This window comes from Candoia aspera, chromosome 4 (assembly GCF_035149785.1).
Source record: "Candoia aspera isolate rCanAsp1 chromosome 4, rCanAsp1.hap2, whole genome shotgun sequence".
NCBI lineage: Eukaryota > Metazoa > Chordata > Lepidosauria > Squamata > Boidae > Candoia > Candoia aspera.
Window position 1 is genome coordinate 45,113,619 of NC_086156.1, and position 24,437 is coordinate 45,138,055.

The 24,437-nt window shown below is 42.2% G+C and overlaps 1 protein-coding gene across 1 annotated transcript in view; it reads left to right on the forward strand.

The window, feature by feature from the left end:
• Positions 1 to 24,437, forward strand: part of NEK11 (NIMA related kinase 11) — a 128,584-nt gene that overhangs the window by 100,918 nt on the left and 3,229 nt on the right. Inside the window, exon 16 of the mRNA XM_063303983.1 lies at positions 2,200 to 2,296. Coding sequence (XP_063160053.1) covers positions 2,200 to 2,296 — 97 coding nt within the window. The remainder of the gene's footprint in view (positions 1 to 2,199; positions 2,297 to 24,437) is intronic.

Consider the following 24,437-nt stretch of genomic DNA (forward strand, 5'->3'; position numbering starts at 1 on the left):
AATTCATGGAGTGAGAATTGCCAGATGTACAAGCTGGGTTTAGAAAAGGCAGAGGAACTCGGGACCAAATTGCCAATATCCGCTGGATAATGGAAAAAGCCAGGGAGTTTCAGAAAAGCATCTATTTCTGTTTTATTGACTATTCTAAAGCCTTTGACTGTGTGGACCATGACAAATTGTGGCAAGTTCTTAGTGGTATGGGGATACCAAGTCATCTTGAATGCCTCCTGAAGAATCTGTATAATGACCAAGTAGCAACAGTAAGAACAGACCAGGGAACAACAGACTGGTTTAAGATTGGGAAAGGAGTATGGCAGGGCTATACACTCTCACCCTACCTATTCAACTTGTACGCAGAACACATCATGTGACGTGCTGGGTTTGAGGAATCCAAGGCTGGAGTTAAAATCGCTGGAAGAAACATTAACAATCTCAGATATGCAGATGATACCATTTTGATGGCTGAAAGCAAAGAGGAACTGAAGAGCCTTATGATGAAGGTGAAAGAAGAAAGCGCAAAAGCTGGCTTGCAGCTAAACCTCAGAAAAACCAAGATTATGGCAACCAGCTTGATTGGTAACTGGCAAATAGAGGGAGAAAATGTAGAAGCAGTGAAAGACTTTGTATTTCTAGGTGCAAAGATTACTGCAGATGCTGACTGCAGTCAGGAAATCAGAAGACGCTTAATCCTTGGGAGAAGAGCAATGACAAATCTCGATAAAATAGTTAAGAGCAGAGACCTCACACTGACAACGAAGGTCTGCATAGTTAAAGCAATGGTGTTCCCTGTAGTAACATATGGCTGCGAGAGGTGGACCATAAGGAAGGCTGAGAGAAGGAAGATAGATGCTTTTGAACTGTGGTGTTGGAGGAATATTCTGAGAGTGCCTTGGACTGCCAGAAGATCAAACCAGTCCATCCTCCAGGAAATCAAGCCAGACTGCTCACTTGAGGGAATGATACTAAAGGCAAAACTGAAATACTTTGGCCACATAATGAGAAGACAGGACACCCTGGAGCAGATGCTGATGCTAGGGAGAGTGGAGGGCAAAAGGAAGAGGGGCCGACCAAGGGCAAGGTGGATGGATGATATTCTAGAGGTGACGGACTTGTCCCTGGGGGAGCTGAGGGTGTTGATGACCGACAGGAAGCTCTGGCGTGGGCTGGTCCATGAAGTCACGAAGAGTCGGAAGCGACTAAATGAATAAACAACAAACCATCCTTTAGAAACATGACTGTCCTATGGTTGCCACATGGGATTATTTGGATAGGATGAAATGGTGTAGTTATCCAAAGGAAGTCCCTTCCCTCCACCCAAATAATTAGCCTTGGAAGGTTTGTTGAGACTATGATAATGTTTTGTTTTGTTGGTGTTGTTTGGGGGGGGTATCATTTCTGGGATGGGGGAAATTGGGGGTCATCTTTTCAGATAAATACAGTACCTTACTAAGTTAAGCATGGATCATCAGCTTCATATGGTCTACTGATACAAACAAAGCTATTGCTGACATGTTCAGGAATATGAAAGAAATTTAAGGAGTCCTTTGGCCCATGGAACATAGGATTGAAGCTTTTGTAATTTAGATGCCCAATATTTTCAAATATCACTAACCACTGTCTGACATATAGCTCTGGCAAATTGTATCATCCATTGCATGCACTCAATTACTACTACCCAGCAATAATTAACAAAAATATCTTGTTTGGAACTTCCTACATACTATGACAATACCTCCATGACTCCTAGGGTCTTAGTTAGAATAATCAGAATATACCCAGTGTAAAGACTGTGTTATTTGTTGGAATAATAGATAGTACCAATTAAAGAGATAGTAGAATAGGTAGTAGTAGTGGCAACAACAACAACAATAGCAACAACCACTTGTTTCCATAAATATCTGCTGAAGGAAATGAGGTGTATACAAATTGATTTCTTTGTGCTTTTGTAGAAGATGCCCAGAAGCCTCTTTTACAAGCCTTTTGTTGTTTGGGGATATACTGTCCCACAAAAAATAATTGTTTCCTGGATCTGTTAAACCAAGTTGACTTAATGTGCATTCAATAACCTAATTACCTTTAATTAATACAGCATTTCCAAGGTGAATTGCTGCTTATTTTTTTGTTTGCCCTTGCATAATGCTTTGGATCTGCAGAATGCAGACAACAGCAAGCTGACTTAGATTGTGCATTAATTTGTAGGAACTGGAAGTTTCACTGAAGTGACTCCACTGGGACCTGTGGGATTGAGAGCTCTCAACAATACTATGGCAACAACCAAGCTGAGACATATGAAGGAGTAAGTCATCTTATTTAAATACTAGCAGTAGCCAAAGATGTTGAAGCATTTACTTTTGGTTTTGTTTTGCATGACAATGGAGCAAAACCCATAATAATACACAATGAAACAAATCCCAGATTCCAGTAAGTTCATTAACCGGTTAGGTTATTATTATATTCTAGTATGCGTCATTATTTTGAACATTTTTAATTCTCAAAACTTAATATTAGCTCATATTACCTGAGTGCAAATTCAATAATCCTTTTCTAGATATTCATTTCTAACCTTTGCTTTTTCTGTTGTTTGCTCTCTTTGACCTTTATTTTTCATTTTATTTAAAGGGCTTTTTATGATGAAGCAATTGAACCAAGAACCTCTTTGCAATATAGTCAAGATTTCAAAGTTGTCTGAGATAATCAGTATCTTTCTCCAGCTAAGTTTAATTCTTGACTCTCAGAGATGGTGTCACCAAGCAGAAGACTATCCACTATGCTTGTATAGACTGGTCGTAGGGCTTTGTGTGCTTCCAAACTGATTTAGAAGAAGACCTTCACCTTTGCATGAGCACAAGCAAAGTGTGTCTCTGCTATTCACAAAAGCAGACCAACTTTCTCAGGCTTTGGTGTGACCCTGAAAAAAAGGTGCCACTACTTCAGAAGTCACATTAACTTGAATGGGTAGATTCCTTAAATCAGTGGCATTATTTTCAGGCTGACCAGAAGCCAAAAAAATCTGGACTGCTTTAACAAGGAGGAAAGAGGTGCTGTGCATGTGCTAGGTCCAAATAATTTTTTTCTAAATCATTTTTGAAGTTTGCAGAGTCCTAATTACAGAACTTTCCAGTTAATAATAAGATCTATAAATGGAAGTAAAAAATAGCACTTGTTTATTTTTCAGACTCTGATAAATATTTGGAAGTAATCATTCCAAGGAAAATCTCTTATTACTCCAACATGAATATTTTAAGCTGTATAAAATACATACGTGGGGATAGTAATATTGGAAAATTACTGTGGGTAATTTCCAGTTTAGATTGCACCTAGCACACTCCCAGTCAATCCCTATATTAAGATCAGAGCAAGCACATACCATGCAGGACAAGCAACATCAACACCCTACATTACCTGTCTCCGTATCTTTATATCAAAACTTTCAGAACTTTCCGGAATCACTAGAAACAACACTGTGGGTAATTAGCATGGACAGGGAGTAGCCTTTGGCTATTCCAGATTTAACCCTTTTATGTACATATTAATAGTAGAATAGAGTTGGCAAGTAGAACTCCAGGTGACCCTCCTCCATTCTGCACCATCGAAGAAATAGTTTGGTGGATGGGGATGATATATCCAATAATTAAGAGGTGAAAGAAAATACCTGAGTTTGTGGGGAAGCATAAATTTAGTGAAAATGAATAAGGCTTCAAGATGGATACATACACTGACAGTGTTGGTTATGCTGATTTCAAGTATTTTAAACAAATTTATGATAATGATTTATTTCTTACGGAATGGTCAAACACTAAGGATCTCTTTTTAAAGCTTCAGATTTTGCATGATAATAGAGACTTATTTTCTTACTTTCAAATTATACAATTGGGCCTATTTGTTAATTAGTAATATATTGAATGAAAATGAATTGAATGTGTACTAGGCCGAAAAGGAGAATTATTATTTGGCACCCTTAAAATCCTGGCAAGTACTTGGTTCCCAGTAGAGTGGAAACTCTCAGATATTTTCAACACTTAAGTGGTAACACATATTTGGACATTATTGGGTAAGAAATTTAAATTTGACTATAGCTCTCAACAGCACCTGATTTTAAAAATGGCAGATTTAAAAATGGCAGAAAAAACATTTTTTGGAAAACATGGGTGCAAATAGGATAGTTACTCTTAATCAGATAATTAATAATGATGCTTGAAAAACTTTGAAAGATTACAAAATGCATATAACTACCAGAAACAGCTGAATACCAATATATACAGTTAAACTACAGTATATGTTATGTTCCTTGTTCAGACAATATGCTTTTGTGGCCTCTGAAGCTCTGGTAGTTTTGAATGTTTTGGAGAAAGTTTTCACAGAGAGTAAACCAGCTATCCAATATTATCAACAACTAAATTTATTTTACGAAGCTAAACGTGGATAATATAAGAAAGATAAGGAATTTGGAATAAAGTATTGGAATAACCTTCATACAAAACCAATGATCTCAGGTTTTAAGAAATTATAATTATGTTTATTACCTAAAAATTAGTTAATTAAAAAAACAATTATTTTCAATTCTATTGGATTGCCCAATGGATGGAAGAGGTTGGCTATTGTCCTTTTTATGTTGCAGATGTAATACATTTCAAGTGACTTTTCAGCATATGCTTTAGTCATTGTAGGTCATTGGTTAGATATATTACTACAGTGAATCAGATTCTTGGAAGGAAGTTAAATTTTGAAGCTGTTAATGTGTTGATAATGTTCTTAAATTATATTTCCAAAATTTGGAACTTGTCCATTTAGAAAGCGTTTTGGATATATCATTTTAAACTGTAGCAAAGAAAGATGATCGTGCATCCTTGGAAGGACATTTACATACTGGACTCAAAGAGTTGTCATAATGAAATCTATTAACACTCAGCCTTTGAAGTTGCTCTTTATCAAGAGCAAGGATTGGACAGTGTGATTTCATGTGATCAGGGTTCAATTTCTTGTTTAAAAATTGAGCTTCAGTAACTTGCTTAAAAATGTATTATTAATCAATCATGTAGAAAAATATATTAAATGTTATTGTTTTCTTTTGTTTCTTTTTCCAGTTTTTAAATTTATTTTTTAACCTTAGTTTATTAGCATGTGTTATTTAGTTTCTTATATATAGTGGGTTTGAATTGACTGAATCGTATTCACTTGTATTGTAAAGAAAAAGATTTTATTGTTAGTTGTAGTTTTAAGTTAAAACATTTAAAATATCATTTTAAAAGATTTAAGCAAAATAGGAGAAGTTCATCTGGGTATAAACATACATAGATCATAAAGTAATTTATCATTTTTCCCATTTTGAGAACTTCTGGTAATCCAATTGTTAGAACTAACTTATTCTACTAGTTGAAAGAAAGATACTGTATAAGAGAAATCTATTATAGTGTTTTTTAGAGCAGAATGACATGATTCACCAATACTGTCATCTATAGATGACAGCCATACAAATAGTACTCTAATAACTGCATTCCTACCTCAAAGCAGTCATAAAAAAGATCTGCATTTGTGAACTATTTATGAAAAAGAGTATATAGAATGTAGTATATAGTATGGATGAATACAGTATATTACAGGAAAATGTATATAAAATGGGGTATTTACATTTATTGATAAAAATGTATTTTAGGGAAGCTTATGTGACAAATTGAATTAGTACAAAAAACTTGCAGATGTTCATTCTTTTTGCAAATTATTTTTAAAAAACCAATTGAATGAATCGAATACCAAAATATATGACTCACATTACATGAATCTGTCCATTGAATGAGAATTAGTGAACTTTTCTCCTAAGTTACCCTGTATAAAATTGCATTCCAGGTCTTTTATATCTAACTAGTGACTACAGGTGGTCCTCATTTAATGACCACTCATTCAGCGACAGTTCAAACTTACGATGGTGCTGAACAAGTAGTTACAACCTGACCTTGTACGTATGGCCAGCGCAGTGTTCTGCGGTCATGTGATTGCAATTTGTCACCTTCCCTGCCAGCTTCCTACAAGCAGTCAATGGGGAAGCTGGCAGGAAGTCAGAAGTCGTGGTCACATTCAAATTCCGGGGAAGAAATGGCAGACTGAAGATGGCTCGGCAAAAAGCAGAGCTGACAACCGCAGCAGAATGAAGACCTGGCAAGTAGACCAGCTCTTTGGTAATTCCTCTTTGGACAAGACAGTGTTCTCCGGCAGGTTTAGAGCTCTGGGAGACAAGGGAATAGCTATCTTGCTCAAACTGCAGTCAGCGCCTTCGAAAGGTCACTGGGTTTGCATACTTCCTTTTCTAATTACTTTCAGAAATTGTTTGTGAGCTGCTTTTCAGCTGTTAGGAATCTTTAGATCAACAAGTTGTACAGAACTGGGTGGGTTTACTCCAATCCTTAGCAAAAGAAGTTTTAAATACAAGTTTAAGGACTCAAAAACTTTTTTTTCTGGAATAAACAGCAAAAGGGTGATTAAAACTTTGATTTTAGAAAGTTACAAATGGACTAAGGGGCCAGATAAATTTGAAATAAGATTTTGGAATTAATTATAAAGAATCCTTCCTGTGGGAAAATGCTTTTGTTTTGAATTCTTTTTTGAAAAATAAGACAACACTTTAAAAATTGGAGACTAGAGGGAACTAGAAGGAACTAAAGATTGCAATTAATGGAGAAGAACATTCAAATTCAACTTACAAATAGAGAATGAAGCAAAATATTTTAACATTTTACATATTGAAGAATATTTTTAACAATGGAGCCACAAGTTAACTTTACGAGTGCCTGCCTTTATAGATAGACTGTGTTTAAAAGATGTTATGGAAGAGGAACAAGTTTTACTTGACAAGATTGAGACTGATTTGAAAGTGGATTTTAAAATATCAGGCTGACAAGAATGACATGGAAAAAGATGCTACACTGGACATTCAAAAGAAACCAGCTGATGTCTTAATAATTAAAAGAGTTATACAAATAACAAACAAAGAGAGTGGCCTGGATAATTTTCCTATACTGACAAAAGAGGCTTGTTAAAGCTTTGAAGAAGTTTGTGAGACGGGACAAAGAAAAAATGAAAAGAAATCAAGTTCTACAACATTATTTGAAGGGGCTAACAAGCAAGATTGTTAGAAGTAAAAGGAAAGAATGTGAAGTTGGTTTATTTGATCAAGGTTAAAAAAGATGTGTTGTTATCTCTGCTTTTAATGGATTTTTGTTGATATCGAGACTGAAATGACAAGGCTTTATGGATTTGTTTATAGGTAAGAGATGGAATATGGGAAGAAGAGATCATTTGTATTTTAAAAGAAGGTGATAACTTACTAAAATTGTTTATACTTGTTGTGATGAAAGTAGGAAGTCACTTCTTTATATATTCCTTTTCTTTTTCTTTACTATATTCTTTCTTTTCTATTTTTCTTTCTATTTTTTCTCTCTTCTTAATTTTCTACACCTATTTTTTCTTTTTATTCTTTTATTCTTTCAGTTTGTATTAGTTGTTATTGTTGTAATTGTAATCTTTAATAAAATTACTATTAAAAAAAAAGAAGGAAGTCGTGGTCATATGAGGTCCTTGCTTAACAGCCTGTGTGATTCTTGCTTAACGATGGCAACCAGAACTGCTGAAACTGCCATTACTAAATGGTGCAGTCACATGGTTTTTTGACTTATGACCTCAGCACTTAATGATGGAGTTCCCAATCCCAATTACCATTGGTAAGTGAGGACTACCTGAATTTTGTACAGTATTTCCCAAAACTGTTAGTATACTTACTGTTTGGAGGTAATGTGTAGATCTTAGATCTTATTGTTATTACCTTATTCTAGAAGCAACAGTTTTGTGATTTGCCCCTTTACTCTTGGGCCCATTATAACTTTGTAATATTTGGACCTTCTTGTAAGCTTGAGTATAGAGTATCAGAAGACATACAAATTAGGCTTAGCATTTGTATCTTCTCTTTTACTGATGGACCCAAAAGAAATACAAGCACAAAAGGAAAGAAAATGGTTCTATACATAGGATTTCATGTCATTTTACAAAGAGACCTACGAATACACATAATAAGTTAGAGTCTAATGATGGTGAACTTTAGAGTGCAATTTAAAAATTCAAATAAAAATGTAGATGGGGAAAATGGGAAAAGCTTTCATGGAACAACATTTAAGGAAATTAAAAACTTGCAGCACAGCAGTGAATGCCTCTCATTCAGCCTCCAGTGTCTTCCACTCAGCAGCATGCCAGGATCACACAGAAGGTTCCATCATTACCTGCTGAGTGTAAGTAAAATTGTCTTTTAGAATAGCGCGAGAAAGGCATTTAGCTATGCTTTTGTTCTGCCGCCATACCACCATTGCTTAAGATTCATAAGATATAGAGATATAGAGATGACTTTGGGCATCCAGTGAGAGCATCTAATATACCATTAAAAAGAAAAAAATCAGAAAAAAGAATGTATGAACGTAATTGGCTGAACAGCACGTATCTTTAAATTTCACTGATAATCAAGGGGGAAAAAAACCTCTCATATTTTATTGTGTTCATAGATGATGTGAGAGTTTAAAGGCTGCAGTCATAGAAACCCAAACCTGAAAATAAAGTCCTTAAATGAAAGAGACACGTATATACATTGCATGTCTATCAATTACATTTCAGACTTTCTGAATAACTCCAATGCAGCCAAGTTTTGTTTGTGTTAAATTCAGAGACGTTTTTAGCACTGATTTCAGAGGGAATACTTTAGCAAGTAATATTATGCAAAAAAATCTTCCCAGTAATCACATGAAAAGAAGCCAGTTCTGCAAACAAGCACATACATGCCTTTTGTTTCTTGATAGTAGCAGATTTCCTAATATAAAAAACTGCTAAAAAGTGCTACAAGTGGACATCACTATTAGCAACAATTCTGTTCCAGTCTAGTGAAACCTTCAATAACAGGACCTTGCATTTATGGGAACTGGAGGTATTAGGATATGGGCCATATAATGTTCTCCCATAAAGGTCATGTATTTGCTTTTCCTACAAGCACAGTTACAGAGATTGCAGTGAGCCATCTGTGGTCCGCAGGCAGTACCAGCATCCAGTAGGGTCATCGAGAGGCCCCCTCCACCAAGGGTCTGAAAGAGTAGGCAGCCTGTCTGAGCAATGGGGCACAAAAGAACAATTCCTTCCATCACCATCTGAGCAAGTCCCTCTGAATAAGACCAGCTGCTACAAGGAAACCATGACTCACATTTGGACTGGCCCAGTGAGATCCATCATAGCTCATCAAGGAGAAACAAATACAGATACATTGCTGAGATTACCTAACCTTAAAATTATACCTTACACAAAAACCCATCTGCTGTTTTGCATATGCAAAAAGTAACCAAAAAAAAGCCTTTCATAGTTAATTTGTAATTGATTTTCTTGGCAATACTTAACTAGTGCCTCAGGTAGGTGTTTCAGACCCAATCCAGTACATGAAAGAAGAACAGCATCTGCATATAACAAAGCACAAATTTTCCTTTTGGCTAATAATGAACTACATGGAGGCAGGAAAGATGAAAAGATAGATTTGTTGCCATATGCAACACCTCTCAACTTAGGCTAGTTAGGGAGATATTTGAGCAGCTTTATATAACCTGTATAATATTTTACTTTCGTTGGCCATATATACATATAGAATTTCTAAAGCCTTAAATAGCATTTCTATGTCACTGTCTTGTTTCTGACAATTTCCAACATCAGGTATTTTTATCTGAAGGAATGTGGAGCTATTGTCAGTGACCATCTCCATCTGTTAGAACTAATCTGAGCTGGTGGCAACCATCCTCTTCATGGACAAAGCCTACTACATGGAGGCAGGGAAGATGAAAAGGCAGATTTGCTGCCATATGCAACACACACCTCACAACTCAGGGAGATCTTAGAGCAGCTTTATATAATTCATATATTAAAAGATACATAATACATATATTGATGAATAAAAAAGGAAATGTATTTTCAGATCAGCAATTTACAGTACCATTACCCCACTTGCGGACTTTAGACTATTGGGACTCCTGCCTGGATTTCTACTGACTAATCTACAGATATTTCCCTATGGAGAAGGTTGATCTGCAAACATAGAAAATCAATAATGTAAGGGTTATTTCAAGAAAGATCTGCAGATAATGGGGACAATTGTTAGCAATATTAGCAGTTTTCATTTGGAATTGTGTTGAATTCATTTAAGCTTTTAGTCCCTCTAGAATTAAATCAACCACATTGCTTGATTAAAATGTTCTTTAGAAAGTAATATATTCCTAAATACTGCCTGTTTCAACAAGCTATCTGCAGTGTTACACACATAATTATACAAGGAGAAATGTATATTAAACTATTGTTCACTAGGATCATTTTTTCGCTTTGCTGATCATAAAAACGTAAGTTTTCAAATAGTGTTAAAGATTTATTCTCAGAATATTTGTTAAGTACACGATCCAAATATTTTTTTCAGTATTTCACTTGTTTGTGCCTGTAGGCAGTTCCACACAAGGATTCACCAAGTCAAAAGCAGAACCTCTATAATCAGTTGAGTTCTACAGCTGAACCAGTGTTGTGTGGAAGTGCTCTTAATTTTATGTTTGGTTTGCAAAGTTGTGCAGCATAACAAAATATTGCTCCTGTTTTTCTTTCATTTTATAAGCTGATTATACTTTTTAATCATTTCTTTTAATTTGCATTTATATTTAAGAATATCCTGCACTTATTGCTTAGCAAATAATCCAACTTTGAGTGGGGAGTAAGACAATGATGCATGCTCATTCTCAGTTGCTTAATATAGTTTCGGTTAATTGATTATGATGTGCTGTGGTGACATTAGAGTTGTGTTTGCTGAAGATATCAATCTGGGTGTACTTTCATATGCATGTATGTCATGTTGTTGGCTGATTTGCACTTACAGTAGAGTATATGACACAACAAGGAGCATGGAACTGAAAATTAATGTTCTGAAGACCAAGTTAGTTGTGTTTGACAGAGAATTGCAAGTTATAAATGGTGAAAAACCGAACAAATAGATTTATTTAGTTAATTTATATCCCACCTTTTCTATGGGAGCTCAAAGCACCGTACAAAGGACACCTTTCATTTTTTTCCCCACAACAACCCTGCAAAATAGGTTGGGCTGAGAGAGACTGACTGTCATGTTCGCCGTTCCAATGTTGCTGATACATCGTAACGTTTCGCATGACATTTCGCTGATACGTGTTTCATCTGGGAAGGGAGGAGGATTCCATCTCGTGGAGTTGTTATCTGTTGGCTGCTGGGTTGGAATGTGTTTGGGTTATCTCATATGTTCAAGGTTCCTTTCCCAGGACATCAGTAGAAATGGTTACCAGCACCTGGGGGGGGGGGGAGTTTGCAACGGCCGGGCGAGGGGAGGGATTACGTTTGAGCCGAGGGCTTTTAGTTTGTATTTGGCGTGCTTTTACTCATTCTCAGCTTTCTCTGTATTTGCATACTATTCTTCTAATAAATCAGATATCATTAAGTACCTGCTTGTGAGTCTGAGTCTATTGGGATAGGCAATCATTACATAAAGCTGAGAATCCAAAACATTTTTCCGTTAGCCCCTTTCCAGATTTATTTTGTGAGGGGAAGTGCTAGCGATGAGCAAACCAAATCCACAAACCATGGAAAGCGAAGAATCGAGTGAGGGGGAACCCAACTCTACAGTAATAAGAACGGAGAGAGTCCCTCCTTGAGAGACTTCAGAAGTTCGGGAGGGGTCGAGCTTCAGCCTAGGAGACGAGGAGGTTGGAGGTAAAAGAGCCCCTGAACCGACCGGCGAGTCACCAGGTGAGTTGCTCACCTGGGATGAGACACAGGGAACCCTACCAGGGACATCAAGAACGTCTTGGAAGCAGCGGTACCCATTGTCCCCAACTGTGGTGAGGCAGGAGAGAAAGGAGGATTCCCAAACCCCTGATCATATAAAACTGGTGGAGGCTAAATTGGAGTACTTGGAATTTATGTTTCAGAAAATGTCCATGGACTGGGGTCCACGGGAGAGGAGGAGAGAGGAGTCCAGTCATAGGTATTCGACTCCTTCTCCGCCCCCACCTTCCCCAGAGGAAAGAAGTAGGACCGAGGCACCGAGAGGAAGTAAGAGCACCGAGGGTGAGAATTTCAAGGTCCCCTCCTCAAGAGCGGAGATCCTTGGGGGCTAGGAGGAAGCCCGACCGTCCAGCTGTGGCGAAGGGACCGCCTGGAGTGGGGGTAAAGGACTTTACTGTTAAATTTGATGGAGATCCAACTAAGCTGTCGTTTTTCCTTACCAATGCAAGGAGTTATATGGACGAATGGGAACAGTGTTTCCACTCAGAAAGAGCCAAGGTTAATGCCATTGCCACTAAGCTCAAGGGGCGGGCTGCCAATTGGTACATGCAGTTATGTCAATCGGAGGCCCCTGAGCTGGAGGAGTTTGAGGAATTCCTGTGGGTGCTAAAATTACACTTTGAAGACCCGTTAGCTAAGGAAAGAGCAAAACGGGCATTGAGGGAGCTGTGCCAGGGGCCACAATTGGTGGCAGACTACGTTCTGGAATTTAAGGCTTTGGCTGGGAAAGTGGAGGATTGGTCCCAATCCACTTTAATAGAACTTTTTAAGGATGGTCGGAATACGGAGGTCCTAAGGTGGTCGCTTGGCCGAGATGACCCAGATTCTCTATATGAGTGGATACAGCTGGCAGGGAAGGCTGAGCATGCCCATGAAACTTTTGCTCACTGGAAGGTGATGAGATATGCTAGGCTCAGCAAGGGTTCCCGCACTGCTGCACCCACTGGAAAGTCTGGCCAACGTGCTTGGGAAGAGGAGAGAGAGCGCCGCTATGCGGAGGGTCAATGCCTCCGATGTGGGAAGGAAGGTCACCGAGCGGCGGCATGCCTGAAAGGAAAGACTGAGGAACGTCCGGGAAAGTCGTCGGGGAAATCTCCCTCTTTACCCAGGAAAATGAAGGCGGCTTTGGCTGAGACTGAAGTGGAGAAAATTCCTTATTTCGGGGACGAGGGGGAGCCTGATATACTCCAGCCGGCGGGAAACACCAGCCACCTGCTTTAAAGGGTGCCTCTGGGCAGGTGGTAGAGGAAGGGCGTGACCATATTTCGGTGAGTGGCAACTATCCCACACTGACAGTGAAAGTGAAGCTAGGCTCCCACACAAGAACTGTTGAAGTGTGGGCTTTGATCAATTCAGGGTGTTCGCATTGCTTGATGCACCCTGACATGGTAGCTGCTTTGGAGTTACCCAGTTTTCCACTAAAACATCCCATGATTTTTACTCAGCTGGATGGTTCTACGGTGGGGGGGAAGCCAGTCACCCATTCCACGGGCATGGTGGCATTGCAAATGGGCAGTCACCATGAGGGGCTGCCGTTTGTAGTGGCACCTGTGGGGGGTCCTTTAGTCATTCTGGGGATTCCTTGGTTGGTCCAGCAAAACCCATATATAAATTGGGTGCACAGGACTTTGACTTTTGGGGATGGTTTCTATCAAGCCCCTGGGGAGGACGACGCTCCGCAGGCTGCAGTGGGGAGGGCGGCGGCAGCAACCCCGCATTTCGCTGCCACCCCACTGGAGGGCTTGCTGGAGCGATACCAAAGTTTTGCAGATGTGTTTGGTGAGAAGGAGGTGGACCAACTCCCACCTCATCGAAAAACTGACTGTGCAATAGAGTTGGTCCCAGATGCACAACTGCCCAAACCAAAAATCTATGCCATGACACAAAAGGAACTGGGTGCTGCAGGAGTTTGTGGACAAAAACTTGGCCAGGGGTTTTATTGAACCAGCAAATTCGCCAGTGGGCGCACCCATTTTGTTTCGAGCGAAGAAGGATGGGACATTGAGACTTTGTACAGATTACCACGGATTAAATGCGGTTTCGATATTAAACAAATATCCTTTGCCAATAATAAAAGACATGTTAGCACATCTGGCCAAGAGGAAAATCTTCTCTAAGCTGGATTTGAGGGAAGCATATTTCCGTATCCGTATACGGGAGGGGGGATGAGTGGAATACTGCTTTCAATTGTCCTCTGGGCTCTTTCCAGTACAAGGTTTTGCTGTTTGGTTTGGCGGGGGCACCTGGGGTATTTATGCAATTGATCAATGAAGTGTTACATGAGCATTTGTTCAAAGGGTTACTGATCTATTTGGATGATGTTTTGATTTATACTGAAACGGTGGAGGAGCATGAGCGCTTGGTGAAACAGGTGCTTAGCAAACTGAGAAAGGCTGAGCTTTATGCTAAACTTTCTAAGTGTGAATTTCATAAGACTCAGCTTGACTACTTGGGGTACAGAATTTCGGACAAGGGTATTGAAATGGACCCTGCGAAGATTCAAGCTATTTTGGAGTGGGAGCGCCCGCGTACTCGCAGGCAGCTCCAGAGTTTTCTTGGCTTTTCCAACTATTATCGCCAGTTCATCCAGGGGTTCACAGAAATTGCATTGCCCCTCACTGATTTATTGCATACAAAGGGGCTGGGGGACACACACAAGGTGAAGAACCTGGGAGCATTGCTCAATTGGACACCTGAATGCCAGTTGGCTTTCGACAAACTCAAAAGCCTGTTCACTGCTGAACCTATTCTGCAACACCCTGATCCCACTAGACCCTTTGTGGTTCAAGTGGATGTTTCCGATTTCTCCATTGGAGTGCTCTTGTTGCAGGCGGATGCTGCGGGCTGCCTGAAGCCCTGTGCGTATTTGTCTCGCTAATTTTCTGAGATGGAAAGGTGATGGCATGTTTGAGAAAAAGAGGCTTTTGCAGTCAAGGCTGCTTTGGACGCATGGCACCACCTCTTAGAGGGGGCCAAATGTCCTTTTGAGGTTTGGACTGACCATAAGAATTTGGAAGCGCTTAGTACGCCCCGTAAGCTCAGTCCTAAGCAAATCCGTTGGGCTCAATTTTTCAGTCGCTTTGATTTTAAATTGAAGTTCATTCCGGGCAAGAAAAACTTCCTGGCTGATGCGCTTTCCCGCCTGCCCCAGGATTCGGTCCAGGCACCTGACGTTGTAGGTACACTGTGGACAGAACCCCAGTTGGGTTTGCAGGCTGTCACTCGCAGTCAGACTCGTGCGCAGCTGCCCTCAGCTTCAGTTTCACCGGCTGGGGGAAGAACGTCGATTCCTTCGCAATTGCAACAACAGTTTCTTTCAGAACTGAAACCTGACACTTGGTTGCAAGTGAATAGAGACAATGTTACATTTGACAGAGGCTTCGCATGGAAGCAGAACCGCCTCTATGTCCCTGACAGTTTGCGAAGGGAGATTTTGAGTAGATCTCATGATGATAAAGTGGCTGGTCATTTTGGCTTTGTGAAAACCTTACACCTGGTGCGCCGGCAATTCTGGTAGCCTACATTGAGACATAATGTCAAAGAATATGTTGCTTCTTGTCCTGTCTGTGCCATGTCGAAACGGAAGGGGGGCAAACTGCAAGGCTTGCTGCAGCCGGTGGCCAGTCCCTCCCATCCTTGGGAGGAGATCTCCATGGATTTTATTGTTGATTTGCCTCCTAGTCAGAGAAAGACTGTGATTTGGGTGGTGAAGGACTACTTTTCTAAACAAGCCTATTTCATTCCATGTGCCTCCATTCCGTCTGCTCAGCAATTAGTCCGTCTATTCCTAGTCCACATCTACAGGATTCACAGGAGCCCCTCCTGCTTGGTCACAGACCGCGGAACACAGTTTACCTCTCAGTTTTGGAGGGCATTTTTAAAGCTGGTGGGCACTAAGCAAGCATTGTCCACTGCGTCGCATCCGGAGACTGACAGATCTACAGAGGCTCTTAATTCTACCCTTGAACAATTTTTGTGGGCATTTGTCAACTATCAGCAAGACAATTGGGTTGATCTCCTGCCTTTTGCTGAAGTGGCTTACAACAATGCCGTCCATCAGAGCACAGGGCACACCCCTTTCCGTACTGTTTTTGGCCAGGATTTTGTTCCCATTCCTGATCTGCCTCAACCCACTACACCGCCCTGTTCTGCTTCTGATTGGGCTGCGCACCTGGCCGATTCCTGGCCAGTAATTCAACAAGCGTTGGCAGATGCCCAGTCTACCTATAAACTGCATGCTGATAAGAGACGGGCCCTTCAACCTACTTTTAAAGTTGGTGATAAGGTCTACCTTTCCACCAAGTTCATTAAGTCTCCTCAGCCCTCGAAAAAATTGGCTCCTAAATTTGTTGGTCCTTTTCCCATTGTGGGAGTTGTGAACCCTGTCACGTTTAAATTGGATTTGCCACACAATCTTAGATGTTTATATCCTGTTTTTCATTGCAGCTTGCTCAAGCCTGTCAACCACTCTGATCGGTGGCATCTGCAACCTACACCTCCTGCGCCAATCATGATTGACGGACAGCAACATTTTGAGGTGAAGGAGGTCCTTGATTCTCACAGGCTTCGTGGCACCTTGCAGTACCTCATTCACTGGAAGCATTTCCCCCACCCTGAGTGGGTGGCTGCCCGCGATGTTCAATCCCCTGTTTTAGTTAGACGCTTTCATCTGGCTTATCCTATGAAACCTGCTCCTTAGTATTTTTGGGGGGGCGGTATGTCATGTTCGCCGTTCCAATGTTGCTGGTGCATCGTAACGTTTTGCATGTCATTTCGCTGATACGTGTTTCATCTGGGAAGGGAGGAGGATTCCATCTCGTGGGGTTGTTATATGTTAGCAGCTGGATTGGAATGTGTTTGGGTTATCTTGTGTGTTCAAGGTTCCTTTCCCAGGACATCAGCAGAAACGGTTACCAGCACCTGGGGGGGGGGGGAGTTTGCAGCGGCAGGGCGAGGGGAGGGATTACGTTTGAGCCGAGGGTTTTTAGTTTGTATTTGGCACGCTTTTGCTCATTCTCAGCTTTCTCTGTATTTGCATACTATTCTTTAATAAATCAGATATCATTAAGTACCTGCTTGTGAGTCTGAGTCTATTGGGATAGGCAATCATTACACTGACTGGCCCAAAGTTACCCAGTGAGCTTCCATGACTAAGGGTGTGTAGAACCTGGTCTCCCCAGGTCCAGTGCGACACCTAACTACTACATCCCATTGGCTCTCTAAAGAAGGAGAAATGAGATATATTTAGTAGACACATGGCAGGGTTTCTAAGCAGTCACCCATCTAGGTTTTTGCTTGTTTAGCAAGGGAGAAACTACTGGATTACTGCCATTGAGCTATACACAAGTAGATGAATGTTGATGAGCTACTAACCTCTGATCATTTCTGATGATAGCATTGTCCACAGAATGTATGCAAGATCATTTAGTCTATTTCCTCATGAACAGCCGTGAATGTTGACTTGAATTCATGTTCAAATCCTATTGTATGTCATGCACTGCCTACCGCAGAGTAAAACACTGACGCTGATTCATGCGAGAGCAGGTTCAGGTTTATTTCTTTGCATAGAAACAGTTGCGGAAAAAAGCTGAGAGTGAGGAGCGCGCGCCGGTGCGGGGTTTAAATACCCCGCGCCGGTCAGCGCCCCCTCACCCTGGGTTACGTCATCCCCCCTTTGTCCTGCATGCTGTCTTGCCGGTAGGTGAAGGGTTGCGAGGCCCCAGCGGGTGCCCCGGGATCGCCCATCATCGGTTTCCTCATTCAGCCGGTGATTGCTGTCAGCTGGGCGATCTCCGTTGCGCTTGTGCTAACAGCTTGGGTGCACCTCGCGATCTGCTTATCCTTTGTCCTTCCTTCTCTCTCTTTTGTGTTTTGATGGCTGCATGCTCCAGCTAGGGTCTGTGGTTTTTGTTGTGCGTGCTAAGCTTATCTTGAGCCCCTTCCTCTGTTTCCTCGTTATTGTCATTTGTGCCGTTGTGCTGATGTCTTCAGCTCAACGGCACTCATGACATTGTATCTTTTACATCAAGATCTCCAGCTATGTTGAATGAAGACCAGTTACTATCAGGATGCCCTTTCAAATAAAAAATAATTTTAAAAAGCATGCCTTTATGCTTTAAACCAGACTAGAGAAGAATCTAAAATATTCACACAGTCAAAACACAATTTCTCTCCCCCCCACCCTCCGGTAGTGTATATGCAGAAGTAGTAATGTTAAGATAAAGAGATTAGCTATACCATTTAATTACAAACTTGTTGCTCTTCCCAACGTTAAAAAGCCAAATAACTGTTCCAGTTGTTTACATAATCAACAAGAGGCATTTTTCCTCCTAAAATGGTAAGATGAAACAGTGGGTTCTGTAGGCATTTTAAACTAATTTTCTGGGTTTTGTAGAAGCAGATCTGAGAAGTAATTTAGATTATGCGTGATACATGGGTAATAAATTATATACTAGCACATTTTCAAAAATAAAGACAAATGTATGTTCATTTTAAATTCATAGATACTTATTTCTGTCGCTTATGTAAACTTTGTACAGATGGTTTGAACATATTTAATTTGGTAATAGCAGAGTAATCTAATATAATTCAACACATTAGTTAATGTTCTCTCTGATGACACAGATGAAAGGTTATCATTCCTGTCTATCAAATACAGAAATACACTCACCCTAATCTGATGATTCAGAGGTATCACTCCACTACAGTGATATATAGTATAATTGATTTGGCATCTATAACAAATCTTTTTAATTTTAGTAGCAAATTAAAAATATTGTTAAATGCTGAGGTTATCTTTTGGAATGAAAGATGAGGGGATCATCCTTCAAATATAAGGGGAAAAATAATGTTGTGAATAATAAAGCATGTGGAGTCCTTGGTGCTCTCTGAGCTTGGTTGTTTGCTTGCAGACATTTCATTACCTGACTAGGTAATATCATCAGTGCCGGTGAGTGTGGGGTTTGCTTCCTCTTTATATACAGTAACTTGTCCTGCCGGTGTTGGTGGGGGCATGGTTTTCTCCTTGGTATTTCTTGATTAGGGTATTGTTTTCAGCTTGATTGTTTGTCTGGTGTTAATCCCTGCTTATGTGGGTGTAGGCTGCTGGAGAGGATGTATTCTGGTCTCTTTGTTTGCTTCTTAGCTTTCTGTTCTCTCTCCTGAATGGTGTGTAAATATGGTTTCTTTCTATATGTGTATTGATGGCTGATTTGTCTGAATGCCAAGCTTCCAGGAATTCCCTAGTGTTTTGGGATTTAGCTTGGTCTAGGATGCTCAGAGTTTCCCAGTTGAAATTATGGTTGAGTCTGGCCATGTGTTGTGAGGTTACGGAGTTTTCATTGTGTCTTCTGACTGCCAGTTGATGTTCGTGGATGCGCTCTGCTAGTCTTCTGCCCATCTGTCCTACATAGTGGCTGCTACAGTCCTTACACTGTATGTTGTAGATAACTCCTGTTTTTGCTACTGGTCTTTTGGTTTACTTAAGATGTTTTGGAGGGCTTTAGTGGGTTTGTGTGCTATAATAATGCTGTGTGGTTGTAACAGTCTGTTGGTAATTTCCGAGATGTTTCTCGTGTATGGCAGTGTTACCTTTTTCATAGCTTCTGTTGGTTGTGCTGTAGTGGGTTGGGTGGTCAGGCACTTCTTGATAAAGTTGTGAGGGTATCCATTTTGTTGGAAGATGTTTTATAGGCAGTCTGTTTCCTTTTTCTGGAGTTCTGGGTTTCTGCAGTGCATTTGTACTCATCTGAATAACTGTAATGATTGCCTTATCCCAACGAAGTCAGTCTCACCAGTGTAGTGAATAAAACTGATTTATTGAAAGGATAGTATGCAAATACGAAGAAAGCTGAGAATGAGCAAAAGCGTGCCAAATACAAACTACAAACCCTCGCTTCAAAACCAACCTCGCCCGTCCTCCCTCCTAGCAACCACCCCCTCCCAGGTGTTAGCAACCGTTACTCACATCGGCCTGAGAAAGTAACCTTGAACAGCGCCAGTAACCCAAACATACATTCCACAGTTGCAGTAAGAAGATTACAGCCCGGCACGGCTGGAAATTTACAACCTGCAAACACGGGTTATAAGAGTGGCATGCGAAACGTTACGATGTATACAGAACATTGAAACGATGAACATGACACATCGCCCCCCTTCAATAAAAGAAATGAGCTTATGGAGCAGGCTTAGTGGGATAAGTGGCGTGGAAATGGGTGACTAGAATAGGAGAGTGAACATCGTGGGCAGCAACCCACTCAGGATGAGGGAAATGTTTCCAGCGAACTAGATATTGCAAGGCAGAACGACACCGTCGGGAATCGAGGATCTCTCGGACTTCAAAGTGTTGTTGACCATCAATCATGATAGGTGCAGGGGGTGGAGGCTGTGGATGCCAGCGGGATGATTCGTGGAAAGACTTAAGGAGGCTGCAATGAAAGACAGGGTGTAAGCGCTTAAGATTTGCAGGCAAATCTAATTTAAAAGTAACAGGGTTAATTTGAGCAATAATAGGAAAAGGACCAATAAACTTAGGTGCCAACTTTTTTGAAGGTTGTGTAGACTTGATGAATTTGGTGGAAAGATACACCTTATCACCCACTCAGAAAGGTGGCGAGTTGGATCGTTTGGAATCTGCATGTCGTTTGTAAGTGGCTTTAGCATCAGCGAGCGCCTGTTGTATTGTTGGCCAGGCAGCTGCCAGACGTGTAGCCCAATCAGCAGGTGAAGATGGGGGGGAGGCTGGCTGAGGCAGTTCTGGGATCAGGACAAAGTCATGGCCAAAAACGTTATGGAATGGCACTTGGCCAGTGCTTTGATGAACAGCATTGTTGTAGGCAACCTCTGTGAATGGGAGGAGGTCGACCCAATCATCTTGCTGATAATTGACAAAAGCACGCAGATATTATTCAAGGGTAGAATTGACTGCCTCCGTATTTCCGTCAGTCTCCGGATGCGACGCAGTTGATAACGCTTGGTTAGTACCCAGTAATTTCATAAATTCCCGCCAAAACTTGGATGTGAATTGTGTTCCTCTGTCCGTCACCAAGCGGGCGGGGCATCCGTGAATTTTGTACATGTGTACAATGAAAAGGCGGGCCAGCTGTTGTGCAGATGGGATGGAGGTACACGGGATGAAATGGGCTTGTTTAGAGAAAAAATCTTTCACCACCCAAATGACAGTTTTTCTTTGGCTAGGAGGTAAATCAACAATGAAGTCCATAGAGATCTCCTCCCAAGGGCGGGAAGGATTAGCCACTGGTTGTAAGAAGCCCTGGGGCTTTCCCACTTTCCGTTTGGAAGCAGCACACACTGGGCAGGAATTGACGTATTCTTTGATGTCGCGCCGGAGCGTTGGCCACCAGAATTGGCGTCTAATCAGATGAAGGGTCTTTCCGAACCCAAAATGCCCAGCCGTTCTGTCATTATGGGATCGTGACAGAATGGTTTTGCGCAACGTCTCAGGTACATAGAGACGATCATGCTTCCATGCAAAATCTTGTTTAAAAGTAACCTCGTTGCGGTTTGCTTGCAACCAAGTATCAGTTTTTAGTTTGGAAAGAAACTGTTGTTGCACGTCTGAGGGAACAGGCAGACGAGGTGAAACTGAAGCGTCTGTGTGTTGCGCTCGAGTTTGGCTGCGAGTCACAGCTGCTAGACTCATTTGGGGCTCCGTCCAGAGAGTGCCCACTAGATCTGGCACTGTACTAGCATCCTGAGGCTGGCGCGAAAGCGCATCAGCTAGGAAGTTGGTTTTTCCAGGTATAAATTTCAGTTTAAAGTCAAAACGACTAAAGAATTGAGCCCACCTAATTTGTTTTGGGCTCAGTTTACGAGCAGCAGTCAGTGCCTCCAGGTTTTTATGATCAGTCCAAACTTCGAATGGGTGGGTTTGGACGTAAACAGCTGTTTAAGGGTGTGAAAAGCCCTCTGGCATGCGGGTGTCCACTTTAGCAGCACTCCTGGATTTTTCACCCTCCGTGTGTCCCCCAAACCTTTTGTTTTGAGCAACTCAGTGAGGGGCAGCGCAATTTCCGCAAACCCCTGGAGAAGGGCCGATAAAAATTCGCGAATCCAAGGAGACTTTGAAGCTGCTTACACGTGCGTGGTGGCTCCCATGCCAAAATGGCTTCAATTTTAGCGGGATCCATTTCAATTCCTTTATCGGAAATCCTATAGCCTAGGTAATCAATTTGCGACTTATGAAATGCACATTTTGACAGTTTAGCATACAATTCTGCCTTTTTCAGTTTGCTTAGCACCTGTCTGACTAGATATATATGTTCCTCCATTGTCTCAGTATATATTAAAACATCATCTAAATACAGCAATACCCCTTTGAATAGGTGGTCATGCAAGACCTCATTGATAAGTTGCATAAAAACCCCTGGTGCCCCCGCCAACCCAAATGGCAAGACTTTGTATTGAAAAGCACCCAAAGGACAATTAAACACAGTTTTCCATTCATCCCCCTCCCGTATGCGTATACGGAAATATGCCTCCCTCAAGTCCAGCTTAGAGAATATTTTCCCCTTTGCCAGATGTGTTAGCATGTCCTTTATCAGGGGCAAAGGATATTTATTTAATATCGATACTGCATTGAGCCCACGGAAATCTGTACAGAGTCTCAAAGTGCCATCCTTCTTTGGTCGAAACAGCACAGGTGCGCCTACTGGAGAGCTGGCGGGTTCAATGAAACCCCTAGCTAGATTTTTGTCAACAAACTCTCGTAGTGCTGCCAGCTCCTTCTGGGTCATAGAATAAATTTTCGGACTAGGCAATTTCACATTTGGAACAAATTCTATTGCACAGTCAGTTTTGCGATGAGGCGGTAGCCGATCCGCCTCTTTTTCACCAAACACATCTGCAAAGTCCTGGTATTGTTCCGGCAGCCCTTCCAGCGGCTGGAGGACCTGCAGAGAAGTGGTTGCCACCCGTCCCACCTCGTTGTCGTCTAGGTGGTCTTTTGGAGGGGCCTTATAAAATCCACCTGCGAACGTCACCATTCGATGCACCCAGTTTATGGAGGGATTTTGCCGTACAAACCAGGGCATCCCCAAGATGACCAAAGGTCCCCCTACCGGTGCCACAATAAACGGTAACTTTTCCCAATGGCTGCCCATTTGCAAGGCAACCATCCCGGTAGAATGGGTGACTGGTTTCCCCCCTGCCATGGTCCCGTCCAACTGGGTAAAGATCATTGGTCGTTTTAAAGGGAATGTGGGTAACCCCAACGCCGTGACCACGTCAGGGTGCATCAAGGACCGTGAGCACCCCGAATCAACCATGGCCTACAGTTCAATAGTTCGGGTGCTGGACCCCAACTTCACTCTAACAGTCAGGGTAGGGAAATCCCCACTCACCGAAACATGGTCGCGCCCATCTTCTGCATCTTCCACCTGCCCCATGGCGCCCTTTAAAGCAGGTGGCTGGCGTTTCCCGCTGGCTCATCGGTCTCCTGTTCCCCCTCATCTCCAAAGAAAGGGGTGCCCTCAGGTTCCACCTCCGCCAGAGCAGCTTTCATCTTCCTTGGTAGGGACGGCGATTTCCCAGCCGGTTTAGCTGGGCGATCCTCGGCTTGTCTTTTCGGGCACGCTGCCGCCCGGTGCCCTTCCTTCCTGCAGCGCAGACATTGCCCCTTTGCAAAGCGACACTCCCTCTCCTCTTCCCACGCATGATGGCTGGGTCGTCCTGAAGAGATCGGAGCACGGGTGCTTTTGATGGTTTTGCCTTGCTTCACCGCCTTACGATGTGCGAAGGTTTCCAGGGCGTTTTCGGCGCTGCCCGCCAGTTGAATCCACCCATACAACGTCTTTGGGTCATCACGCCCCAGAGCCCACCGAAGGACCTCCGTTTCCAGTCCATCTTTAAACATCTCTACTAAGAGATGTTTCCTCAACTTTTCCAGCCAGTGCTTTAAACTCTAATGCGTAGTCTGCCACTGACAGCGATCCTTGTGCCAGGTTCTTTAGAGCCCGTTTTGCCCTTTCTTGTGCTAGAGGGTCTTCGAAATGTTGTTTTAGTGCCCACAGGAACTCCTCAAAGTCTTCTAGCTCTGGGGCCTCTGCTTGACACAGCTGGACGTACCAATCCGCCGCCCTCCCCTTCAGCCTATTTGCTACAACATTGATTTTCCCCCTCTCGGAACGGAAACTCTGCTCCCAATCCTCCATGTAGCTATTAGCATTGGTAATGAAGAAAGACAGCTTCGTAGGAACGCTGTCAAACTTCACAGGAAAGGGGGGGGGGTCTCGCCGCCTCCAGCCGTTCGGCTTTTCCAGTCACGTCTAGGGTCCTCCTCCCTGTCGCTGGCTGTCGGAACCGAGTCCGACCTCTTCTCCGCGGGGATGGGGGTGGTGACTCTGGGTGAACGCTCTGATCCCTAGCGTCCTTTCGTCTCCCCTCAGCCGACCCCGACTTCCCACGGCTTTCCCTTAGCATCACCGCCAAAGACTCCAACTTCTCCTCCAGAGCCTTCATTCGCGTGGGGGTGACCAATTCTTCAGCTGCACCAGTTACCACTACCACTGTAGGGGACAACGGAGGTCCTGGTTTCTGGACCTTTTGGGCATCCCCTACAGTGG